Here is a 22,877-nt window from a genome sequence, read left to right as displayed (position 1 = left end):
CTGAACCTATTAGACATACTGCCAAAGACTCTTCCTTGGCATGATCAGAAGCAGAACAAGGTTAAAAACCCTTGGTTTCCCTTCCTGAGCTGGCCTCTGCCATCCTCATAGGTAAGGGCAAAGGTAGGAAGTGCTCCTGGCAGCTCAAACACAGACTATTCACATAGACAATCTGTGGCGAGGTGGGGACAGATGGAAGCTCCTGAGAGAGACGACAGGCATATGACTTACGTCTAGAAGAACAAATACGGAGTTCTTTGGGCAAAGCATGATTAACCCCATGTTGAGAGCACGAGACTCATAGATTGAAATGTGATTGTATTTATCCTAAGTGATGCACATGAAGCTTTATAAAAAACAGGCACATAGTGGTTGTCACAAATCAGATCCCAAATGAGAAAGTTGGTCATTATCGACAAAACATTGCCTTCATTAATCTGAGATATTTCAAACTCTAGACCAGGGGTCGGCAACATTTTTTATAAAGGGCCACATGGTAAAATATTTTGGCCTTGGAGAGGCACATGTGGTCTCTGTGCATGTTTTTTTCTTTATTTTGTAAGTCTTTAAATATACAAAAGCCCAAAACCATTCTTAACTCAGGAGTTGTACAAAAAGAAGCTGTAGGCTAGATGTGGCAGACCTGCAGACAATCGGCTGGAACACAGGGGGACAAAATCCCTTATAATCCTTAGTCTATTCTTTCCTGAATCTAAGAATGTGAAATATTATGCAAGGCTATAGCGAGCCATTCATCATTTGTACTATAAACCCCGGCTCCCCAGAACTTAAAATCCAGCTGCATAGGATGTACACAATCTTCGCCAGTGGTTTAAATCAGCCCAAACTAACAACAATCACTTGTTCAGTCAGGGCTGTGTTCTGCTCCGCTTCAAAAGAGAGAGAAATGGTGAGTCCCTTCTGCTGGCAAAATATCCGTTTTCACTGCACTGTGTAAGTGCCATCAGACCAAACCACAAAGCCGTAGCCAGTGTTTGGATCCGCATTATCCATTCAGCTGTGATAGTCCCACTTGGAATGAACACTCTGGGGACATTTCTAGGCCTCAGTCACTTAGGTTCCTTAAATCCCACCATCAATGCCTAATATTTACAACTTCTGTGAAGCAGCAAAGAGCGTTTAGTTTTTCACTCAAGGCTCACAGTGCTGAGAGTTGCACATAAGCCTCCTAAGCAGACCCCAGGCAGCACAAGAACAATACAGATGTGCACAAAGGAAAAAGGGGGGATGAGAATTTGTTCCCCCCCAAGAAAATCTGAAAGGAGATTCCTTTTCAAGTTTCATTTTTCTTGAATTATGCAATTGATAAATATTTCATGTTTACATATGTAACCCTCAAGGAAAGTGTCTATCAGTTGAAAGGAAAAGGAAACTAACATTTGTTCAGGGCTTCCATTTAGACTGGTGTATTGGTAACGTTACTCTGTTTTATCTTTTCTACGTGTGTATTGGTGCATTTTATCCTTTCTATCTGTAACTTGCAAGAAAATAGTATCATTCCCCTGGAGAGGAGACAGGCTCAGGAAAGTTCAGTAACTTGCCATAGTTCATATAGCCAGGAAATAGAGAGGCCAGGATTCATACCCTGCCAGGCTCAAAGCAGATGGTTTTGCCCTTTCCCTAACGTATGGTACCCAGAGTACGCTCCACCTTCCGTGCCTCCATCCTCACCTTCAGACAGAAAGGGAAGAAGACAGCAATTGTCCGAGAATTTAAGCAGAAGGAACCTTACAAGGATCACTACTGAAATGAAGTTCGTTGTCTCCACTCGAGCACGTGATGGGAAATAATGAACTTCTTTTAACCATTGGAGCTGGTAAAATCTTAATTATTCAACATTAAAAAAAAAATAAAATTTGAGACCAGCAGTTAGCGTAATGGCTGTGTCACTGGATTCCCACGTAGTCGACCGCGGTTCACATCCTGGACCCGGTGACTTAAACTCACGCCAGGCGCGTGTGCGTGCATGCCCAAGATCCCGAGAGGAGAATGGAGGAGAAGGGATTGCGGCATGGCCATCCCCCCCTGGGGGGTGATTTCTCACTTTCTGTCTCTCTGTCTTTCTCTGTCTGTCTGGTGAGCGCATGTGCCCTATAGCAAAAAAAATAAAATAAAATTTAGGCCCAGCCTCAGCAGGGCAGGCAATAGCTTACTGATCTACAGTACCCAAGCCACATGGCCACCTATGGGTTCAGATCCCAAGCTGACCTGACCAGACAAAGACTGGGGCTCACCGAATGACAAGACCCTGTCTCTCTTCCTCTCCGTTTGTCTGTCTCTCTCTTTCCTATGCTGTCTCTCATGAAAGAAATTAAATATACTTTAAAAATTAAATAAAATACATTTTAATAAAATATACAAATAAATTAAAATGGAAAAAAAAAGGTTGATTTTATACCCAGAGAGGGAGGGAATTGAGTAAATAAAAGTTCTACAAAAGGAAGAAGAAAAGAAATAAAAAGAGAAACAAAACACCAGCTGACACATGGGAGGCTCCAGCTAAGTAGTGTCAATGCCAGGGACTTTCAAAGAAGAACTACATCTAATACTCAATTTTTTAATTCTTTCTATCTGTACTGTAAATTCCTCTCTCCCACAAATCCTCAGTAAAGAGGCAACATACCCAAATGCCTTAAGGAAGCAGTTATGTGGGAATTAAATACTAGAGTTTTTATGGGTACAGAGCAGCCAGGGATGATCTGAGCAGCATTGACGCTTAAACAAAGCGGGAGTGGGAACCACTGACCCCACACAGTTGAAAAGATAAGTATAACTTACTTAATGATAGCGAGCATATGAGCATGCACATGAGAAAGACAGAAACAGAGAGAGAGACAGAGAGAAGCACCCTTGACAGGATCTCGTCATGCCATGATCCTCTTTCTCCATCAGGATCCTGGGCATCCTCTTCCCTAGTTTTCAGGCTAACCCAGGGATTCAAAACCCACATGGTTTCCAGTCTTACATGTCACTGCACTACCACTGCCCCACAGCAGCTGGGCCTTCCCGTGCACTGTTTGACTCCCCAGACTAACCACTAGCAGCTCACCATTGACCAGGAGCTTATTCTGACCTTAGAGTCAATTAATACATATTTTGTATGTTGTTAGTATTATATACTGTATTCTTTCAATAAAGCAAACTAGAGTGAAACAATGTTGTTTAGAAAATCATATTGGGCCAACCCCATAGAACTGGAATTAAGGGAGCCAGTCCCCACGTGGTTGACTATAGCTTGAATCCCAACCTCAGTGGCTTGAAAAACCCACCAACTGTGTGTACCCAAAATCCCAACAGGATGGAGAAATGGAGAAAGGTTCATGAAATCACCACATCCCATAGGGGGGATGCTTTCTTCTTCTCCCTCTCTCTTTTTCTCTGTCTCTCTCTGGTGAGCATATGTGTCCTTTAGCAATTAAAAAAAGGAAATTATAAGGAAGAGAAAATAATTTATAATAATGACAAAAAAACACCCACATGTAAGTGGACCCACACAGTTCAAACACACATTGCTCAAAGGTCAACTGTAATTCATTGAAAGACCTAGAATTAGAAATGAAAAGGAGAAAAATAAACTCTCCGAAAAGTCACCAAACTCTTGGTAAGACTTTAGATAAACCCCAATCCCATAAATGAGGTTTGCTTCTGTTTAGATCTGGATTTTATGGGCCAGAAAAACTGGCAAACAACCATAATTAAAATGAACCAGCCAAGTCAAGTTACAGCTGACTGTTATTATGTGAATTAGTAGCATCATTTTTAATTCAATAATAATAATTCTAATTAAGTTCATATTTCAACCTTCTATTAATTTCCTAAAGGATTCTCTAGTGACCTTAATTGTTTGAACACAAGTAAAACATTTTAAAGTTAAATGCATGTGCTTTTAAGTTGTAAAGTTGTATTCTCTGCATGCTAGCTACAGCAGTAAAGATGACTACCCATTAGGACTGAAATGACACACGCATAGTGTAGCTTCAGAGGTGCTGTAGGGTAGAGATCCAACCACTGTCAGCATCATTTCGGGCCAATCTCAGGCTCAGTGAGCATCCTTTGTTCTCTATAAGTTCAACTATTATTGAGTTCAGAGAGGTCTTATGAAGATCAAGATAGATGATAGATGATAGATGATAGATAGATAGATATAGATATAGATGATATAGATATAGATAGATAGATGATTGATAGATAGATAGATAGATATAGATAGATAGATGTAGATAGATAGATGTAATAGTATAATAGATAAGAGGGCATTACTTTACATTTTAATTCTACCCCCTTCCTGAATACCCTTTTTAGCTTCTCAATTGGAAATCCCAGACCAACCCAACTACTTAGTAAATGTCTCAGTAGTAGATGCTTAAGCCAACAATAAATGAGTGAACAAAGTAATAAATGTAGTCACATAATGTCCCAAGAGGTTTAAGAGGAAAACATTCTACTCTGTTAAAATCAGATAAATGCAAAAGTAACCCAACAAAAAAAGACATGACTGATTTATTTATTTATTTATTTATTTATTTATTTATTTATTTATTTATTTATTTATTTATTTATTTATTTATTTATTTATTTATTTATTTATTTATTTATTTATTTATTTATTTATTTATTTATTTATTTATTTATTTATTTATTTATTTATTTATTTATTTATTTATTTATTTATTTATTTATTTATTTATTTATTTTTTGGAGAGGTTTTTCACTATAGGGCGCATGTGCTCGCCAGACAGACAGGTGGAGGCACTTACTTGAAGGAGGGCAAGATCTAAAGAATCTCTCTCTCTCTCTCTCTCTCTCTCTCCCCCCACCCCCCTAAATCCCCGCTCTCCCACACCAAGCACCAGGGCTAACTTGAAAGTATACAAGAGAAACGGCAACCTCTCACAAGTGTGGCGGGCCTCACCGGGGCCTCAGGCTGATGTACAGGAAGAGAGGAGGGGGAGATAACTCTTCCCCAGACAGGACCGCCCCCCCAGTAGGTTCCTCCCATCAGGCAATGGCAGGCTGCATAAATCACTGTTGAGGACAGTGCGAGACACATCACGAGTGTTATGCTACACCGGGATGAATCATGACCCACAGGGGACCACTAACTGTCCATGGCTTTTTTCCTATGATCTGTGTACTCCATGAGATCATCTGTTTCTCTGTTTCCTTAGGTGGCACGGAAAAGAAAGCCAAACAAAGGCAGGGCAACAATCACTCAGTTCTTCTCACACTGGGAGGAAAATACAGCAGATTCATGCCACTTGTATGGACACAAACAGCGAGGGTGACCATTTGATTTACTGTCCCCACCTGGGCACTTGCAGAGTGAAAGGTGGCTCTGTTTAATAGTTTCTGTAAGACTACTGGATGAGAGTAACCCAGGGCACACAGTCACTCTCCTAACAGTTCACACACTGGGACAAAAGGAGAGGACCTCATCTAAGGGCGCGGCAGTGGCTCTGTGTACACCACATTCATACTGGAGCGCACAATCAGAGAAGATTTTATGAATGAGATATTTAGCCAGAGATGGAGGCAGAGGGAGGGTGTGGGCGTGGCAAGTCATTTCCTAAGTGTACTGACAATGAGCGTACTTCCAGCCAGTAATGGGCAGAAAGAAAGCCACAAAACCCATGAGAAAGGCGACTGGCAGACCACATGCATTACAATTCCACAATGCTCCCAGTGATTCAAAGCTTCAGCAACAAGGTAACAGCACCCCTCCACCTCCTCGCTCACTTGTGGTGGAAGAGCCTCAGGTGAGACGCAGAGCCATTATTAATTTGTTTGCCACAATTGCTTTCTCCTTCTCCTGCTTCAGAAGTAGCTCACACATAAATATTTCACAGCCGCAGAGTGAATATGCTGGGGCTGGAGGAAAGGTGGCTTTACATTCCAAGTGCAAAGCCACATTATAAGACAGACGGTGTCCAACTCGGATGGTTCACCCTAACGATTTCTTGACTTTACAGTGGTGCAAAAGCAATACATAGTCAGTAGATGCTGTACTCTGAGCGTTCATGCAAACATTCTGGTTTTCACTTCTAGTACATTATTGAGTAAACCACATGGAATGTTCAACATTTTATTATAAAGTAAGGATCATTTTACCCTACTATAAACTCATGTCAGTGTTTTTTCTGAATACATTTAAGAGAGACCAGGCTAAGCTATGACATTCAGTAAGTTAAGTGTATTGAATGCACTTTTGACTTAAGGTATTTTCAATTTATAAAGGGTTTATCGGGACGTCACTCCATTGCAAGCCAAGGAGCATCTGTATTTCAAACAACAGTCAAAGGGTGTCAGAGAGGAAGTCAGGCCCAACTCAGCACGGTACCGCATGGCCAGAGAAGTCTTTGCTTCAGTACAGAGAGGAGAAGTGTAAGCCTCTCATCTCTTACTTTGAAACAGAGGAAGTTCTTGAAGAAAGCAACAAATGTTCAACTTGAACAAGTTACTCAGGTTCACTGAGTCCCAGTTTCCTCATCTATTAAATAAATGAGGAACCAATATCTTCCCTGCAGGGTTGTCAGGTTTTTTAAAAATATATGTAAGACTTAGGGCACTGAGCCTTATCATTTCTTATCTATTGGGTTGTCGGAAAAGCCATGACACATTTTTTCATGGTTTTTTTTTTTTTTTTTTTGGGAGAGGTTTTCGCTATAGGGCACATAGGCTCACCAGAGAGGCAGGAAGCAAGAAATCACCCTTCCGGGCAGATGGCCACACCGCAATCCCTTCTCCTCCATTCTCCTATTGGGATCCTAGTCACACACACATATGCGCCTGACATGAGTTTTAAGTCACCAGGTCCAGGACTCGAAATGTGGTCAACTGCATGGGAGTCCAATGGCATAGCCATTATACCAACTGCTGATGCCATGTTTTTTGAAAAATGCATCATGACTTTTCTGACAACCCAAGAGTATTGATAAAGTAGGGATCTTTCTGAACACTTATTAATGTACAGATTAATTCAGCCCTTATGATGACCTTGAAGGTGGACATTGCTGTCATCCCATGAGCATGTGAGACTTGGAATAAAGAGTGAAGCGCTTTGTCTACAAGCATACATCTGCATGGCAAAGCTGGCAAACACTGCTAGAATTGCCAACAGGGGGACTAGCAGTTGGCATAATGGCTACATCGCTGGACTCCCATGTAGTTGACCACAGTTTGAGTCTCGGACCTGGTAGCTTAAACTCATACCGGACGCGTGTACGTGCATGACTAGGATCCCAAGAGGAGAACAGAGGAGAAGGGATTGTGGAGTGGTCATCCTCCCTGAGGGTGATTTCTTGCTTTCTGTCTCTCTATCTCTCTCTGTCTTTCTGGCAAGTGCATGCACCCTATAGCAGAAACCTCTCAAAAAAAAAAAAAAAAAAAAGAATTGCCAACAGGAAGATCACGATCCTAAGCTCTGGAAAGGTGGCTTCTCTCCAACCTAAGTTCTTCTTTATCTCTGTCTCAAACACTTTTTGCTCACCTCTACACCTCTGGGGAGAACAAGCTGGCCGCACCCAAGCTGGGACACCTCAATAGTCTGAGAGGACAAAGTGAAATGGAGACGGGGCTGAGGTACCTATGCCTTCACCTCCCGCCTGGGGTAGACTTGCCACAGCTGAGTGGCTATCCTAACTGCCACACCACCCCAGATCTCCCACAAGCAGATACTCACAAAAACCAGGGCAGACGATAAAAAGGCACCACCTTCAGTGCCATGGTGAAAATTATGATGCTTTTTATTTTCCTGATGTCCTGAGTATCCATTTATGTGCAAATATTAGCCTTTCCTCTGTCCCTGGGGAACCGGGCAGCAGGCTTTCATCAGAACTTTACAACCTGTGTATAAATCTAAAGCGAAGGCTACCTGCAGAATGGACAGGACTCACAGAGAATCTGTCTGCAGAATAAGAGGAAGAAGCCCAAGCCAGACTGCACAACTACAGCATGTGGTCTCAGACAAGCGGGCTTTCCTGGCTGCCCTGAGTTAATCTTTTGGATTGGGAGAGGGAGGATGTTCTAAAACTCCACTCCAGCACTTTGATTATTACACTAGTGATTATCTAAATACTGCCACGAGAGACAAAGCCACATTTGGGGAAGCTGCTTTACCTTCCAAACCTTCTGACATAGAATGAATTTTCTCTCTCTCTTTGACTATAGGGAAGGACGGAATAAAAGAAATTTTAAACTACAGGGAAAGCATAGAGTCTGCTAAGGAAGCAAAGATATATGTGTGTACTCTGATACAATCAATAAAGTTTCAGATTAACCATCACCTTTTCATCTCAGTTTGAACTCAACCTCTATAAGTTGAAGAACAAATTTGCCATGTGATGTTAAAACATTTCCCTGCTCCTGAGGAGAATGTTCGACATGTACCCCGCCGATTCTGCGCTTGAGATGGTTCCTATAAAAGCTGAGCCTATACAATTTCTGTTAAAAAAATGATTGGCTACAGGAATTCAGACTCACTGCGAACGTGAGCGCAATGAACAATTTCTATTTCTTCTACTGTTGGTGCATGGGAGAACACCTGAAATTTGACAGATGATCAATAATATCATGAAAAAGAGATGCTTCTGCTCTTTTTTTTTCTGTAGCTATTTATTTAACTCTCCTCATTACTCTCAAGTGCTCAGTATTAATCCAAACTAATATTCCATTTTCTGTGCTCCCTTAGAGAATGAGTTGGTGGTACCTTCTTTGATGAGTGTAGTTTGATAAGGGGGCAGACAAAGAAATGGAGACAATCCTTGAACCTTCACAGAAAGTTCTGGAATACTCACAAAAATAATTATAGTAGCCAGCCTTTGCAATGTGCCAGACTCTCTCTTATCTTCTTCCATCCTCACAAAAGCCCTGTAATACCATTATATATTATTATCCTCGTTTTATAAATGAGACAACAGAAAACAGAAGTTAAACTTGCCCACAGTTAACATAGTTAGTAAGAATCAAAGTTGAGACCACTTAAAGTCCATTCTTTTAACTCTAGACTGCTCCATCCCACAGATAGTTTTTTATCTAGCTTGCAAACATTTTTCTTTTTTTTTTTTTTCCTTCTTTTTTCGGGAGAGAGAGACACAGAGAGACAGAAAGCGAGAAATCACCCCCGAGGGGGGATGGCCACGCCACAATCCCTTCTCCTCCATTCTCCTCTCAGGATCCTGGGCACACACACACACGCGCGCCCAGCATGAGTTTAAGCCACCAGGTCCGGAACTCGAACTGTGGTCGACTACGTGGGAGTCCAGCGACATAGCAATTACGCTAACTGCTGGTCCCCCTTACAAACATTTTTCTAAAGCTCTTCTGTCTAATGCCTTCCACCTGAAAAGGAGAAAGGTAGATAAGTTGGAATTTGTATTTCTGATCATCACTTAAATCAAAACAAAACAAAAAGTTATATCCTCACATACTCTGACAAGTTAACTACACCAGAAGGTTTTTCAGCTCTTTTGCCCATTTCCATCAAGCAGGAAAGGAAAATAAATCGTCTCATTATAGACTGATAAGTTATTCTTAATCGCAGAACTGAATGATAATTCACATGTTTTGGTTTTAAACAGAACATACTGACCCAGCCTCAATACTTTCCATAAGGACACAAAGCCACGTTCCTCTGGAGGACAGGAGTAGGTCCTCACAGGTGAAGGAAGGGCTTTGTGGGAGTCCCCTAAGTTGAATCAGAGACTCTGCTCTGCAAATATGGGCCAGGGTGCTTCCTCATCTTCTAGAACCAGTCACACTGGATTCTAACAATCCAAGGCAAGTTGGTCTCCCTGACCCTAGAATAGAGCATTGTGGTTAAAAAGCATGAATTCTGTGGCTGCTCAGGAATGCAAACCCGGTTCAGAGTGAGCAGCATTCCCTGCAGCCTTTCGGTAGCCTCTATGTTTTCAGTCTTTATCTTAGTCAAGACGAGTGGTAAGTCAGACTTGTCGAAAGTGGAGAAATTTGACAGATCAAAACTGAAGAAAATTAATACTGAAGAAAAAAATACTCTTCCTCCAAAGGAAACTATCCTTCATAGCCTGGCTTGCTTCACTCAGCAGTAAATCTTCCACATTTATCCACTTTCTGTCAAAAGCCAGGGTCGTGATTAAATGTATAAAAGAAATTAAAATAAAATAAAATTTTAAAAAGGAAGCTATCCAACAGGAGAAAGAGTATGTTCAAACATTGTAAAATGGGGATCTCCTCCCAAGAGCAAATTGCAAATTCCTTGAGAGGCTTGATTTTAGGCTTCTTTTTTTGTAAACCTATGTGTTTGTATAGATTTTGGACATTTTCTGATGCCTTCTCCCCAGACTCCCTGGCTAAGAGATTGGAGTGGCCAATGTTCCTTAAGTTCACTTTTAAACTTCCCATTGGTGTGTAAATTCCAGATGGCAGATGCTGTCATAACCTCACTGTTGATGACCATTGTGCATGCAGGCATTGTACCGCCTACAGGACGGGTTCATTTTAACCTTCCACAATGGATGCTGCCATTGCCTATGATCCTCATGAAGTTGCCTGCTTTTGCAGCTCACAGTTCACTTTCATTTTGAATGTTGCAACAAAATAATAAATATAATCATTATCTGGAAAAAACAAAAGCATGAATTCCAGAGCTGTGCTGCCTCATTGTATCTCAATTCTACCTCTCACTTAAAACTTGAGCAAAGTTACTTAACTTCTCTGTTGGTCAGTTGCTTATCCCTACCTCAAAGGATCATCATAAAGATTAAATGAGTTACTATACCTAAAGCATGTAGAACCGTGCCTGGCAGAGTAGGCGCCATGCTAGTGTTAGCTAGTGATATCATCAATTCTGGATTACAAGTTCTCTGAGGACTGGGTATTGGCACCTCACATTTTCTGTTCTTCCTTTTTGTTTGTTTGTTTGTTTGTTTGTTTGTTTAAATCACTGGAACCTTATACAGCACCTGCTCCATGATAGGTAGCCAAGAAACATTAGTTATCTAAATGAATACATTTGATTATGAGGGGACTTCAGAAAGATCATGGAAAAATGGATGAGTTGGTTTGGGTACAAAATTTTTTAAATCCACCCATAGTTTTTTTATCACACATTTTCCATGAGCTTTTCGAAGACCCTGCTCATGAAAGTTGTGAGACTAATCGAACGAGCCATGCACCACCAAAATCTCACTTTTGTATAATGTACACAACAGCACTTTCGGTGAGAAAAAACACATGCACATTTGCATAAAAATTCATTTCTCCCATTCATTTTCACGGGAGTTTTTCTGAAACACTTCATTCTCATTTGCAGATGTATTTTCCAGTGGCATGCCAATTTCCATTAGCTCTTTAATTTCTGTCTTAGAAGCTTTAGGTCTTCTTCACTAAACAGCAATGAAATCAACAACCCAAGGGATGAAAACAATAATAATAATGAAGCTGAGGCCTGTAGAGACAGGTCGGGGGCTACAGACCTAATCTTGCATGAACTGAACAATCTTCCGTGTGACCACTTCACTGAAGAAAGGGTACCATCTCTGATTTCAGGGTAGAAGCCAAGGAGAACTGCTTCAGACCCTCGGAGCTGTGTCCTTGTGCACAGAACCCAAACCTGCACTCAACAGAGGTCACCTGCTGCCTGGCTGCTGCCTGAACTTCTTGAACAAAAGGCTGCTCAGAGGAGGGGGCAGCCCAGGGTAGTGAAAGAGAAAGCTAATCTGGCACTATACTCCAAAGTCACAGCAAGGATTTCCACAGGCAGGTAAATAAACATGGCAGGTGTCATGTTTCCCCACAACTGCCTTTCCAGTGAATCACCATTTCTTCACTCACCAACCCTCACGCATCTTCTGTTGCCCAGTCATTAAGTCAGACATTAGGGATACATCAATAAAAGACATAAACTCAACTTCAAAGGCATGAGAGGGAGAGAGATGGCCAGAGTCTAATAACTACAATGGCAAATGGGAGTGTTTAGTGGTAAAGAGCCAAGCAAGGATGATCCTACGTGGGGGGCCCATGAAGTCTCTCTCCAAGAGCTAAATTTTGGCACAACTGAGGATATAAGTTCAGAAATCCAGAGAAAAACACGTAGCAGAGTACCATGGTGGGTACTCCATAAATATTTAGTTGTTGACAAGATAAACAAGTGAAACATGAATTAATTACTCAAAATCAGCTCCTATCTACCTCACTACCTTTTGGGTTTATATGATGGACCAAAATGGCAATGTACTGATTTATCAGACATGTGAATCTGCTGCTTAAAACATAACCTTAGGTCCAGCCTCTGTGACACAAGCAGGAAAGTACCATGCAATAGTGGCTAAGGCTGCATGGGAGATCTGGGTTCAATTCCCAGCCCAACTTAAATAAGTCAGGTGCAGTGGCATGCACCATAGTCCTAGCTAACTGGGAGTCTGGGACAGAAGGACCACAACATGGTGAGACCCTGATATCTCTCTCTCTCTCTCTCTCTCTCTCTCTCTCTCTCTCTCACACACACACACACACACACACACACACACACACTTACTATAGCTTCAAAGTACTCTTAAAATCTAGTAATATGCCTTGCACAGTTTGGCCTCTGCCTGTCTCCAGGCAAATTACCCACCACACTCCCTTGCTAACCAACCTTCAGGAATACTTGCTCATTTCCCTCAAGTCCTGAGACATCTCATTTGTTTACTCCCTCCACAGGGCTTGAACATTTAGACCCTCCACCTGGGACTCCCATCCCACTAAACTGGATTGTTTGTTTTCGTCCTGGTTCTATTTACACTCATCTGTGTGATCATATAGAAAAGATTTGCTTCTCCCACTACCTATAAGTAGGATCACTGCTATGGTTTGGATAACGGTTTGTCCTCCAAAGGTTCAAGTTTTGGAATTTTGTCCCTAGTGTAATGGCATTGGAAAGTGGGAAGACCTTTAAGAGTTGAGGCCTACTGAGTGGTGACAGGATCATGGAGGCACCTTTTTCATGAATAGATTATTGATGTCCCCTGAGACCCAGTGAGTTTTAGCTTTGTAACAAGAGGTTAGCCCTTACAAGAGTATGTTGGCATAAATAGAAGATGGCTATCTCCATGTCTCTCTGCACACACTCCCCAGCCTCTGTTTCTGTCATTCATGTTATGATGAGGCCAGCCTGATGCTAGTCTCACACCTTTGCACTATCCAGCACCAGAACTGTGAGTCAAAAAAAAACTTCTGTTCTTTATAAGTTACTGAACCAGTCAGGAAGGAGGAGACATGGCAAGATGAAAAGGGATCCCACCCCACTCCCCCAAAGGCTCATACTCAAGAAAGTTCTGGACCTAGTCCATGCCAAGCAGATGAATGATTCGGACAAAGAGTCTACCACAAACAGAAAGTACCCTTTTCAAGGTCAAGAGGCTTCTGAGAAGTTAATTAAATAGTCACAGCAAGGACAGAGGTATACCAGGAGAAAAGTCAGCCTTGGGGGCCATGAGGTAGCCTGCTCACCTGGAGAGAATTCAACCAGCTTCTCCCCATAAATGCTCTCAAGTGACACAAGAAGAATCCTCACTGTTTGCCTTACATCTAGGCACTTAGACTGCAAGTGCATGTCTTCCCTTCCCATGTCTTTCCAAAGGGGCCTCATCCAACACTAAATCTACTCCCATGAGACACCTCTTTCTTCAACAAGAGGTCCACCGAAGACTTCCCAGTCTCAAAATATCCAAGAACTCACATCCTGACAAACAACAGCTACAAAATCATTAGCCATGCAGGCTGAAGGATTATTGCCTTCCCCATCAATCAGTCACAATTTCATTCTTTGAGGGTTACAGAATATGGGTGTTCTATTGCTTTCTCCAAGATGAGTTGCCACCGAAGCTCCTAATTCAGTTGTATTGGTAATAAGAAGATAAGCAATTGTGACTTGTGAGAGCATGAAGGATGAAGAAGTTCTCTTTGACAGAGTGACTGTCAAATCAAGTTCAATGAAACTGTAACTTCAAAAACACATTTAATTTACCTTATTTCACTGCCAAAGAAATACAAGTGCTCTGGGTGTGTTTTCCTTTGTGTATGCAATTGCATTCCTTGAATTTCCTTCACTTAGGAGAAGGAAGACAGATGGGAATAGAAATAGTATGTCCTGGGAACCAGCAGTTAGCGTAATGGCTATGTCGCTGGACTCCCACGTAGTCGACCGCGGTTCGTGTCCCAGACCCAGTGGCTTAAAACTCACGCCGGGCGCGTGTGCGTGCATGCCCAAGATCCCGAGAGGAGAATGGAGGAGAAGGGATTGCGGTGTGACCATCCCCCCTGGGGGGTGATTTCTCGCTTTCTGTCTCTATGTCTCTCTCTGTCTGTCTGGCGAGCGCACGCGCCCTACAGTGAAAATCTCTCCAAAAAAAAAAAAAAGAAAAGAAATAGTATGTCCTGAATGCCAATGATGTCCCAGACACTGTGCAAGGCACTGTATGTGGATTATCCCATCCACTGCTCCCATTTATCTGAGTGTGAAAAACTGTTCCATCTCTTTAATGTGAGAGGGAAACTTAGGTTCTGTTGCATTAAAGGACCAAGTCTATCTGACACTAACACCTGTGCTCCTTCCCCTCCTGGCATGACCTTTGTTTGAAAATACAATATTCTAGGACCAACACATGGTGTGATGGTTACATCACTGGACTCCCACGTAGTCGACCACGGTTCAAGTCCCAAATAAGGTGGCTTGAAACTCACACCAGGCATGTGTGCATGCCCAAAATCCCAAGAAGAGAATGGAGGAGAAGGAATTGTGGCATGCCCTTTCTCCCTGGGAAGTGATGTCTCACTTCCTGTCTCTGTCTCTCTAGCAAGTGCATGTGCCCTGTAGCAAAACTCTCTCACACCAAAAAAAAAAAAAAAAAAAAAAAAAAAAATACAATATTCTGGGTCAAGTAGTGGTGCAGCAGTAATGCAACTGGACCCACATGGAAAGGTTCTGGGTTCCCCGCCCCTGAGTACACCGAGCATGCACGCACACACCCATGATCCAGGCCAATGAGATTTGGAGTGGATCCTGGCATATAAGACCTTATAAAGGGTATCCCTCTTTTTCTGTCTCATACAATAAATAAAATAACTTACAAAAATAAAAGAAAATTCAATATTCTACATTTGGAATATTATGGTATCCAGTCATATAGCTCAGTTTTCCCAAATCATTTCTCCTTCTCCCTTCGGTCTTTTCCTTGGAGTGAAAGCTATAGGACAAAGTCCAAACTTAGTGTAGAAGATACTCATCTTTGACACAATAAAGCAGGGCTGCACAATGGTTATGAGTTCTGGAGTCTTACTTTTAAAGTTCAATCCCAGTTTAAGCACTGCTGTGAATTTGGACAAGTTCCTTAACTACATAGAACATATTTTTATCATTCATAAAATGGGATGATGACGATGATAGAACCTACCTTGTAAGTGTGTTGCAAGAATGAAATGAACTAAAAGATTAACGCACTAAGAATGCCTAGAGGAAATTAAACAAGCAATAGTGGTAGCCATTGTTCATTATTACACCAGCTCTGCAGGAAGTCTTCCTGTTACAGCCTGCCACTTCCTCATGCCTCTGCAGCAATGTTCTAGGGAGAGGTGATCCTATATGTCTTCTATGGGCTGAACCACTGAACCCCAGTGTGGGCTAAGCAGTTTGTCCTAAGACATCAAATTCACCCTTGTAGAATTGGGATTAGTTTTTCCTTTTTTCAGACCTAACCCATTCGACAGAAAAGCCACACACTTCATTAGGAGTTAAATAGCAATCAGACATTGGAGATAGAAGCCCTTTCACTCATTCACACCTTGGAATCAATGGTCGGGTGACCTGCTTCCTCAGTGCTGCCTGAACCAGCTTGTTTAGTCCCTGAGGTTCTCTCTGTGTCTCATTTATCTTTCAGAAGCCTTCTTCTCTTTTTTCTTAGCAGGACTCCAGGACATACAAACTCTTAATCTTTTTTGAGCACTCTAAATGGAATAAAAAAACTGGTGTGCTGCTTCCATGGGCTCAAGCAACAAAGATAGGGAGCATCATAGTATCAGTAGCCCAACCCAGCACTGGAGGAGCAACTTCTATGACGAATACTTTGCAACTGAAAAATAGACACTAAATTTGTCAGTTTTTGAAGATTTAGGATCCAAAAAAAGAAAAAAAAATATTTAGGATGTGAAAGCTCACAAATGGCTAGTAGTAAAATGCAAAAGTAGGGTAACCTACATGAAAAGATCCACCCTGAGACCAGGTATACACATGCCCATGATCCAGGGCCAGCTTAGGGTGGAATGGACAGTGCCATCAGCACTCTGTTGGGGATGCTGTCTCCCTTTCTCTCCCTCTCTGTCTCTTTCACTCATGGATAAAATAAGATAAGCATGGCCCACCCTGAAGTATAGTAATGTGTTGTGCATTAGGAACCAGAGCTCACGTGGCTGACAGTGGTTTGAATCCCTGCCCTGGTGATGTAAGAAACATGCCAGGTTGGGACCAGCAGTTAGCGTAATGGCTATGTTGCTGAACTCCCCTATAGTCGACCGTGGTATGAGTCCTGGACCCAGTGACTTAAACTCATGCCGGGTGTGTGTGTGTGCGTGCCCAAGATCCCAAGAGGAGGATGGAGGAGAAGGGACTGTGCCATGGCCATTCCCCCTGGGGGGTTATTTCTCACTTTCTATCTCTCTGTCTCTCTCTGTCTTTCTGGTGAGCGCACGTACCCTATAGCAAAAACCTCTCTCAAAAAAAAAAAAAAAAAAGAAAAGAAAAGAAACATGTCAGGCATGCTCAAAATCCTCATGGGATAGAGAAATGGAGGAGAAGGCACTATGGAGTGACCACATCTCATTATGGGGTGCTCTGTGTGTGTGTGGGAAGGGGGTGCAAGAACATATGCTCTCTAGCAATTTAATTTTTAAAAAAGAGTAAGAAAGAAGCTTTTAAAAAGAAAATTTAGGATTTGAAACCCCAAAGGGCATTTTGGGAGCCTCTTTTTTCCCTTAGCAGAATTCTTTCAAAATGGTCTATTTTTTCATCCTTTCCTAGCAAATAGCTACTAGAATAGTATCAACTAAAAATTTCTAAGATTTTTATTTAATCTCAGACCACCCTCACAGGTAGACACTATTATTCCACTCCCCATTTTACAGAAGGGAAGCTGAGGCCATGGGTGACTATGATACTTGCTCAAAACACACAGCCCATTACACGAAGGTTAACACAGGAAGGTTACTCTGAGTCTGGGTGTTCCTCACCAGGCTTTGCATGGCCTACAAAGTCACAGCTATGACATGCAGAGATGCAGAGAACCTGCAGACGCTCCAGAAAGTGTGCTGAATGAGAAACGAGCAGTTCTCAAGTTCTCTTTGTCAACTCTTAAATGTAGCCCTTGCTCTGCCTCCTAGCATCTCTCAACTATGGTGGTGTAATAGCGTTCTAACTGGCCTTCCTTCCTCCAAATTTTCTTTCCTCTAACTCAACTTTCTCACTTATTTTAACAGGAAATTGTCATCATGTCACTACCTTGCTTCAATATTTCAGTGTCTGCCCACTCCCACAATATAAAGCCCCAAATCCTCAGCAATGCACTCCAGGCACTTCCCAAACCAGCCCTGACCCCACTTTCAAGTCTCGTTTCCTAGCACCTCTTTCTATACCACCTACCTCAAGCCATGTACAGCTCCTTCAACAGGTCATAGACAGGTCACCAAATGTCCTTCATCCTACTAGGCCCCCTCACATAGTTTACATTTCTGTTTCAGGGCATAGTGGTTCTAAGCCCAGGATATGTGGCTAAATGCCTGGCAGTAAATCCTAGATTCTTGAGCATATAACAGGAAATTTTCATCATTGCTCTCTCTCTTTCTCTCTCTCTCTGCTTCTCTGTCTCTCTCAGGTGAGCACACACACCATCTGGCAAATTAAAAAGAGAGAGAAAGAGAATGAAAAGGAGAACTGCTTGAAACTCTGAGCTCCTTCAGTAATACCAGCACTGGCAGCAATAGCTACCTCTTTCTAAGTACTCACCTCTTGCTAAGCACAAGTCAAAGCCCTTCTCATGAACCAGTGCATTTTATCCTCTCAACATCCCAAAGGCACAAAAAAGTTAGTAAGTAACTTGCTCAAGGTATGTTTTACTCTCATCTTTTCTATCCCCAACACCTAGCATGGTACCTGCTCCAACAAGAATTCAATAGCAATTCAAAGAATGACTAGAGGATGATCAAAGGATGGGTAGATGAACGAGTGAGACAATCTTCTCCATAACAGCAATCTTTCTTTCTTCACCTTTCAAGGACAATGAAGCATGGGTTTCCTCTGGTCTATACCCATTCCCCATAAACTGGCTGAATTTGTCTGAAAATCCCTACTTAGCTATAACTTTTCTAAGCTATACAGGCATTCCATGAGGGTTATGCTGCTCTGGGTACTCTGTTTGATGAATCACATCTTCCACCTTAATCCAGGCAAGAGGCATGATGAAATAAACACCATTGATCTAATTCTCTACCCACTGGTCACTTCTTTCAGACTTTGGTGAGACACAATAATACTATTTTTCAGTTTGAAATGCAGTCCATTGAAGCACCTTCCAAATGTGGAGACAAACTATTTTTAAATACTATGTTTTTTTCTGAGCACTATACACAATGCTTCTCAGAGGCATAAAGGATGAGAAAGCACCACTGGTCTATCAGTGTGGATCTCTTCATCCTTATGAAGGCATCAATGACATACATAAAGGTCTGATTCTTGATTGAGGCAGACTCAGCAAGTAAACCTACTTAACCTACATGGTAAGAAAGACTCTAGATAAACATAAGTATCAATCTTTAAACCATAGTAGATGAAGATCTGAAAGTATTCCAGATCCAGAACTGAAAATCACTGGATATAGGGAGAAGAAATAGAGAAATGCTTCATATTAGGGAACAAGGAACTCAACTATTTTGACTGCTAAAATTCTAGAGAGTGTTGAACATAAAGTAAAGGTTTATGGGAGAGGTGAACTAGTTACAAAGAAAAACTTATCAAAGAGCTTGTAGACTGACGGGGCGAGGCAGAAAAATTTATCAAAGAGCATGTAGACTGACTGGGCGAGGCCATGAAGAGTCAGACAGCCCTCACTCTGACTCTCAGCTCTTCCACTTGGTAATTGGAAAGTCACTCAACTTCTGTTGCCATATGTTTCTTCACCTGTAAAATGGGAATATCAGCTTAGACTTGGAAAGATTAAATGTGATCATGGATGTAAAGCATCCAGCTCATAACAAGTGCCTAATAAAGGGTAGTTTTTTAATTATTATAAAATTATCTTAAGTGCACACACAGGTATGGATGGCAACACCAGAATCAGGGCATCCATACTTCCCCATCCTGTTCTATTTTTTTAGAGATATTTTTGCCATAGGGTGCATGCACTGTCCAAAGAGACAGGGAGAGATAGAAAGACAGAAAGACATCACCCCCACACACACACACAAACCCATGTAGGGGGGGTGACCACACCACAGTCCTTCGTCCTCCATTCTTTTCTCAGGATTTTAAACACACATACACAAGTGCCAGGCATGAGTTTAAGCTGCTAAGTCCAGGACTTAAACCACGGCCAACAGCATAACCATTACGCCATCTGATGGTCCCCCCATCCTGTTCTTTATTTTAGCCTCTGAGCTGTTTCATAGGGGAGAAGGTTAAAGAATGGGTAATACAGAAATACTGAATTAATCAACAAATACACAAATAAGCTCAGAGAGCTTGTGACATCACCGATGTTCTCGATTTATTTTGATATCTCCCTACAAAAGCATTTCTCTCTTTGGCAATAATCGGTTGCAAAGCAATGCATAGGCTATCTGTGGATGCAAAATGTCCTTGGGTTCTAACATTTAAAAGTTTATTCTTAATAAAAAATTATAGAGCATAGTTATATAATCACATTTTTTCAAGGGGGTGGAATTTGTATTTCTATTTATTTGAAAAGCAAGTCAGATTATTCGAACTACTTTAAGGGGACCAGAAAGTGTCCCAGCAGTAGAACCCGGCACTCTGTGAGGCTGACTCACATGGGAGGGGTCCAGGTTCATTTCCCCGGTCACGTGTGCACCTATGGCCTGGAGTTGCTGAGGCTAGGGATATTTTGAAGTGTCAGGGCCCTGTTAGAGGTTCTCTCTCTCTCTCTTTCTCTCTCTCTCTCTCTCTCATAGAAGAAATAAAGAGATAAACTTTTTTAAAAAATTAAAAGAATCTGCTTAATATGAAGGTGCCAGACTGCAAGTAACATCACAATTCTCTACCCTGTCACTGTTGTTTGAAATAAATAAATAATAAAGCAATCCAGACTTACAAATCCTACACAGCCCTGGGCTATAGTAGCCATATGAGTTTGATGTAATGATCCCAGAACCAGAAGGGCCTATGGAAGCTCTTTTCTGTCTCTCTAACTTTTGAACTCCCAGAAAGATGAGACTCTCCCTTGCCTCCATAAATGTCACCACTCTCCTCAGGAGAGTGTCTGGGCCACAAAAGCAAACCATTTTCCTTTCTCCCTCATGGTACCTGGTTCTCTCTAGAACTTCCCAGACTTCTCTACCCTCCAGACTGCTTCTTCCCATCACACTACTATAGGGGGCTTTCTGGCTCTCCCACAGCCTTCACCTGCCAAACCCACCTGCCAAGCCCACACCACCCTGGGCTCTGTGGGGCCTTGCTTCTTTAGGTTGTTCTCTGCCTCCATTTCTCATGGCTCTTTTTCTTAATACACAGACCTTGAGTGAAGTGTCTGATACACAAAACAGCAAATTCGATGATTGTTATAACTGTTAATCTATATTATTTCATCCCCATACATCCACTCAGTGGGTCTCCCAAGTCACCAACAACCTCTTTATCCAGACATCTGGGGGCCTTTCTCTTCCTCATTGACCTTAGACAGGTTAATGCAACTTTGCTGATTTAAAATTCTCTTACTTTGGCTTGTAGGGCATCTACTTAACTCAGCATTTTATACAGAGTTCAGATCCAGGAAGTTTATTACCACATACAAGTGGATTTGAATTTGAAAAATCAAAGCCCTTTTACCTGCTGCAGCCTCTGATGACCACACCCAAAACCAGGTGATACAGAATACAACCCGCCCCATGTCTGGGCCAGGGCTATTGCATTCCTCCACTCCCATACCCCCACATCATCACATGTCTCATGCTCTGGTTTCCTTAAGATCCCAGTTCAAATGTCACTTCCCCAGAGAGGACCTCTTGACCACCAGGAACATCTTGACCAAAAGGGAAACTCAATGATCCAGAAAAGACAGCATCAAGGCTGACCTTGGTCCCCACAGGTTGTTCATTCCCTGCTCACCTGAATCAAGGTCTCCAGCTCCTGGGGGCTCACACAGATGTGATCCCGCAGGAATTCCGCCTTCTCCAAGGCAATGGTATTTTTCTGGCTGCTCTCAAAGGGCTGCTCCAATGCCCGGAAGACGAGACCACCTGTGACGAGGTAGACCACCACGACCACGAAGATGGCAACCACGGTTTTCCACTTCATGACGGTCTGCAGGCCCCCCTGGGAGGCACCTTCCATTCTGGCTACCACTGTGGCTCGGGAGGAAATGGAGAGACGTGGGGCTGGGTAGTGGCCGTTAGTGGCACTCTTGGGCTGACACACCGGCGCTGCTGCAGGAACAGCCACTGAGGAATTGGGGTGGGGGAGAGGGAAGAAGAGAGTTTGTTTATAAATACAGAACACAAAGCCTATCAGAAACAAAGCACAGATGTCTTCCTTATGCCAGCTTTCAACTCTGAGGATTAAAAATTAGTTCACCACATTTACAGTCAGGGAGTTGCTAGGTGCCTGTTCAAGTTCTAAAAAAAAAAAAAAAAAGCATCGAGAGTCCTGATTTGAACAAAAAAAGAGTATTAATTAAAAAGTTTGAAATGTTTCCATTTTTTTACAAGGGTCCAGATTTGAAATCCATCTCTCTGTTATTTATAATTCATCTCCTCCCCTTAGCTCCCTTGTTTAAACAAGATGTAAGACACACAACGTATTACCATATTAAAAAAAATAGACATATTGTACAACTTGGAGTGGGAATAAACTGGATAGGAATGAGTCACATACTCTATTGAAGTGCTGAAGGGTAAGTACCACCAAGAACAGAGAAGAGATGGCCATCTAAAATCCCCTTATCACAGAACAAAGGAAAGAAGGATGATCTTGCTCTAAGAGAAAAGAGTCAAAAGTCAGGTACAATAAAAGATTTCTGAAGACTATTAATAGCAAAAACAAGGAAAGAAAAGGAAAGGTGTCCATAAGAAGGCAAGAAAACAATGAGTGATAATTTCTGTCAATTAAACTCATAAAATAGATGCTAAATGTATTTCCTAACAGAAAATAAGATGACTTAGATGCATTTATTAGTAATCTTGATCTATGAATAATAAAATGTGTCTTCTATTGTCTTCTAATAAGAAGTCATTGGAAAGAAACTCTTCCTGCTTTTTCAAACACACAGAATTCTCCAAGGTCCCTTGGTCTCTTTAAGAGCTATCTCATTACCTTGGAAAGGAATATGTTAAGTTAGAAGCTTTTCTGTAAAGGCATAAGTGGTAGTGTTGCCCACATAATGCTATCATGCATTACAGAAATCTGTCTTGTGCAGCAATGAATGGCCATTGCACTTCAATTCCGTTCTCCGCTGTATTACTCTAATTCTTATTATGGCCTCTGCCATGGTGCAGCCTGGCTGTTGTATAAATACAGTATTAGGAGATAACAAACCTAATTACCTAAGTGAGGCAAATGATCCCACCCCAGTGGGAGCTGAACTGTTCAGTCTCTGTGTTGGGAAGTCAAGGCAAATCAAGAA

At 41.9% G+C, this 22,877-nt stretch overlaps 1 protein-coding gene across 1 annotated transcript in view; it reads right to left on the bottom strand.

Moving 5' to 3' along the window:
• Nucleotides 1-22,877, bottom strand: part of KCNK10 (potassium two pore domain channel subfamily K member 10) — a 156,158-nt gene that overhangs the window by 61,908 nt on the left and 71,373 nt on the right. Inside the window, exon 2 of the mRNA XM_006158016.3 lies at nucleotides 21,365-21,696. Within this exon, the coding sequence (XP_006158078.1) occupies nucleotides 21,365-21,696 (332 nt within the window). The remainder of the gene's footprint in view (nucleotides 1-21,364; nucleotides 21,697-22,877) is intronic.

The sequence above is a fragment of the Tupaia chinensis genome, unplaced genomic scaffold, assembly GCF_000334495.1.
Source record: "Tupaia chinensis unplaced genomic scaffold, TupChi_1.0 Scaffold000568_1, whole genome shotgun sequence".
NCBI lineage: Eukaryota > Metazoa > Chordata > Mammalia > Scandentia > Tupaiidae > Tupaia > Tupaia belangeri.
Note: the sequence above shows the minus strand (reverse complement) of the source record. Positions and strands in the feature narration are given on the sequence as shown.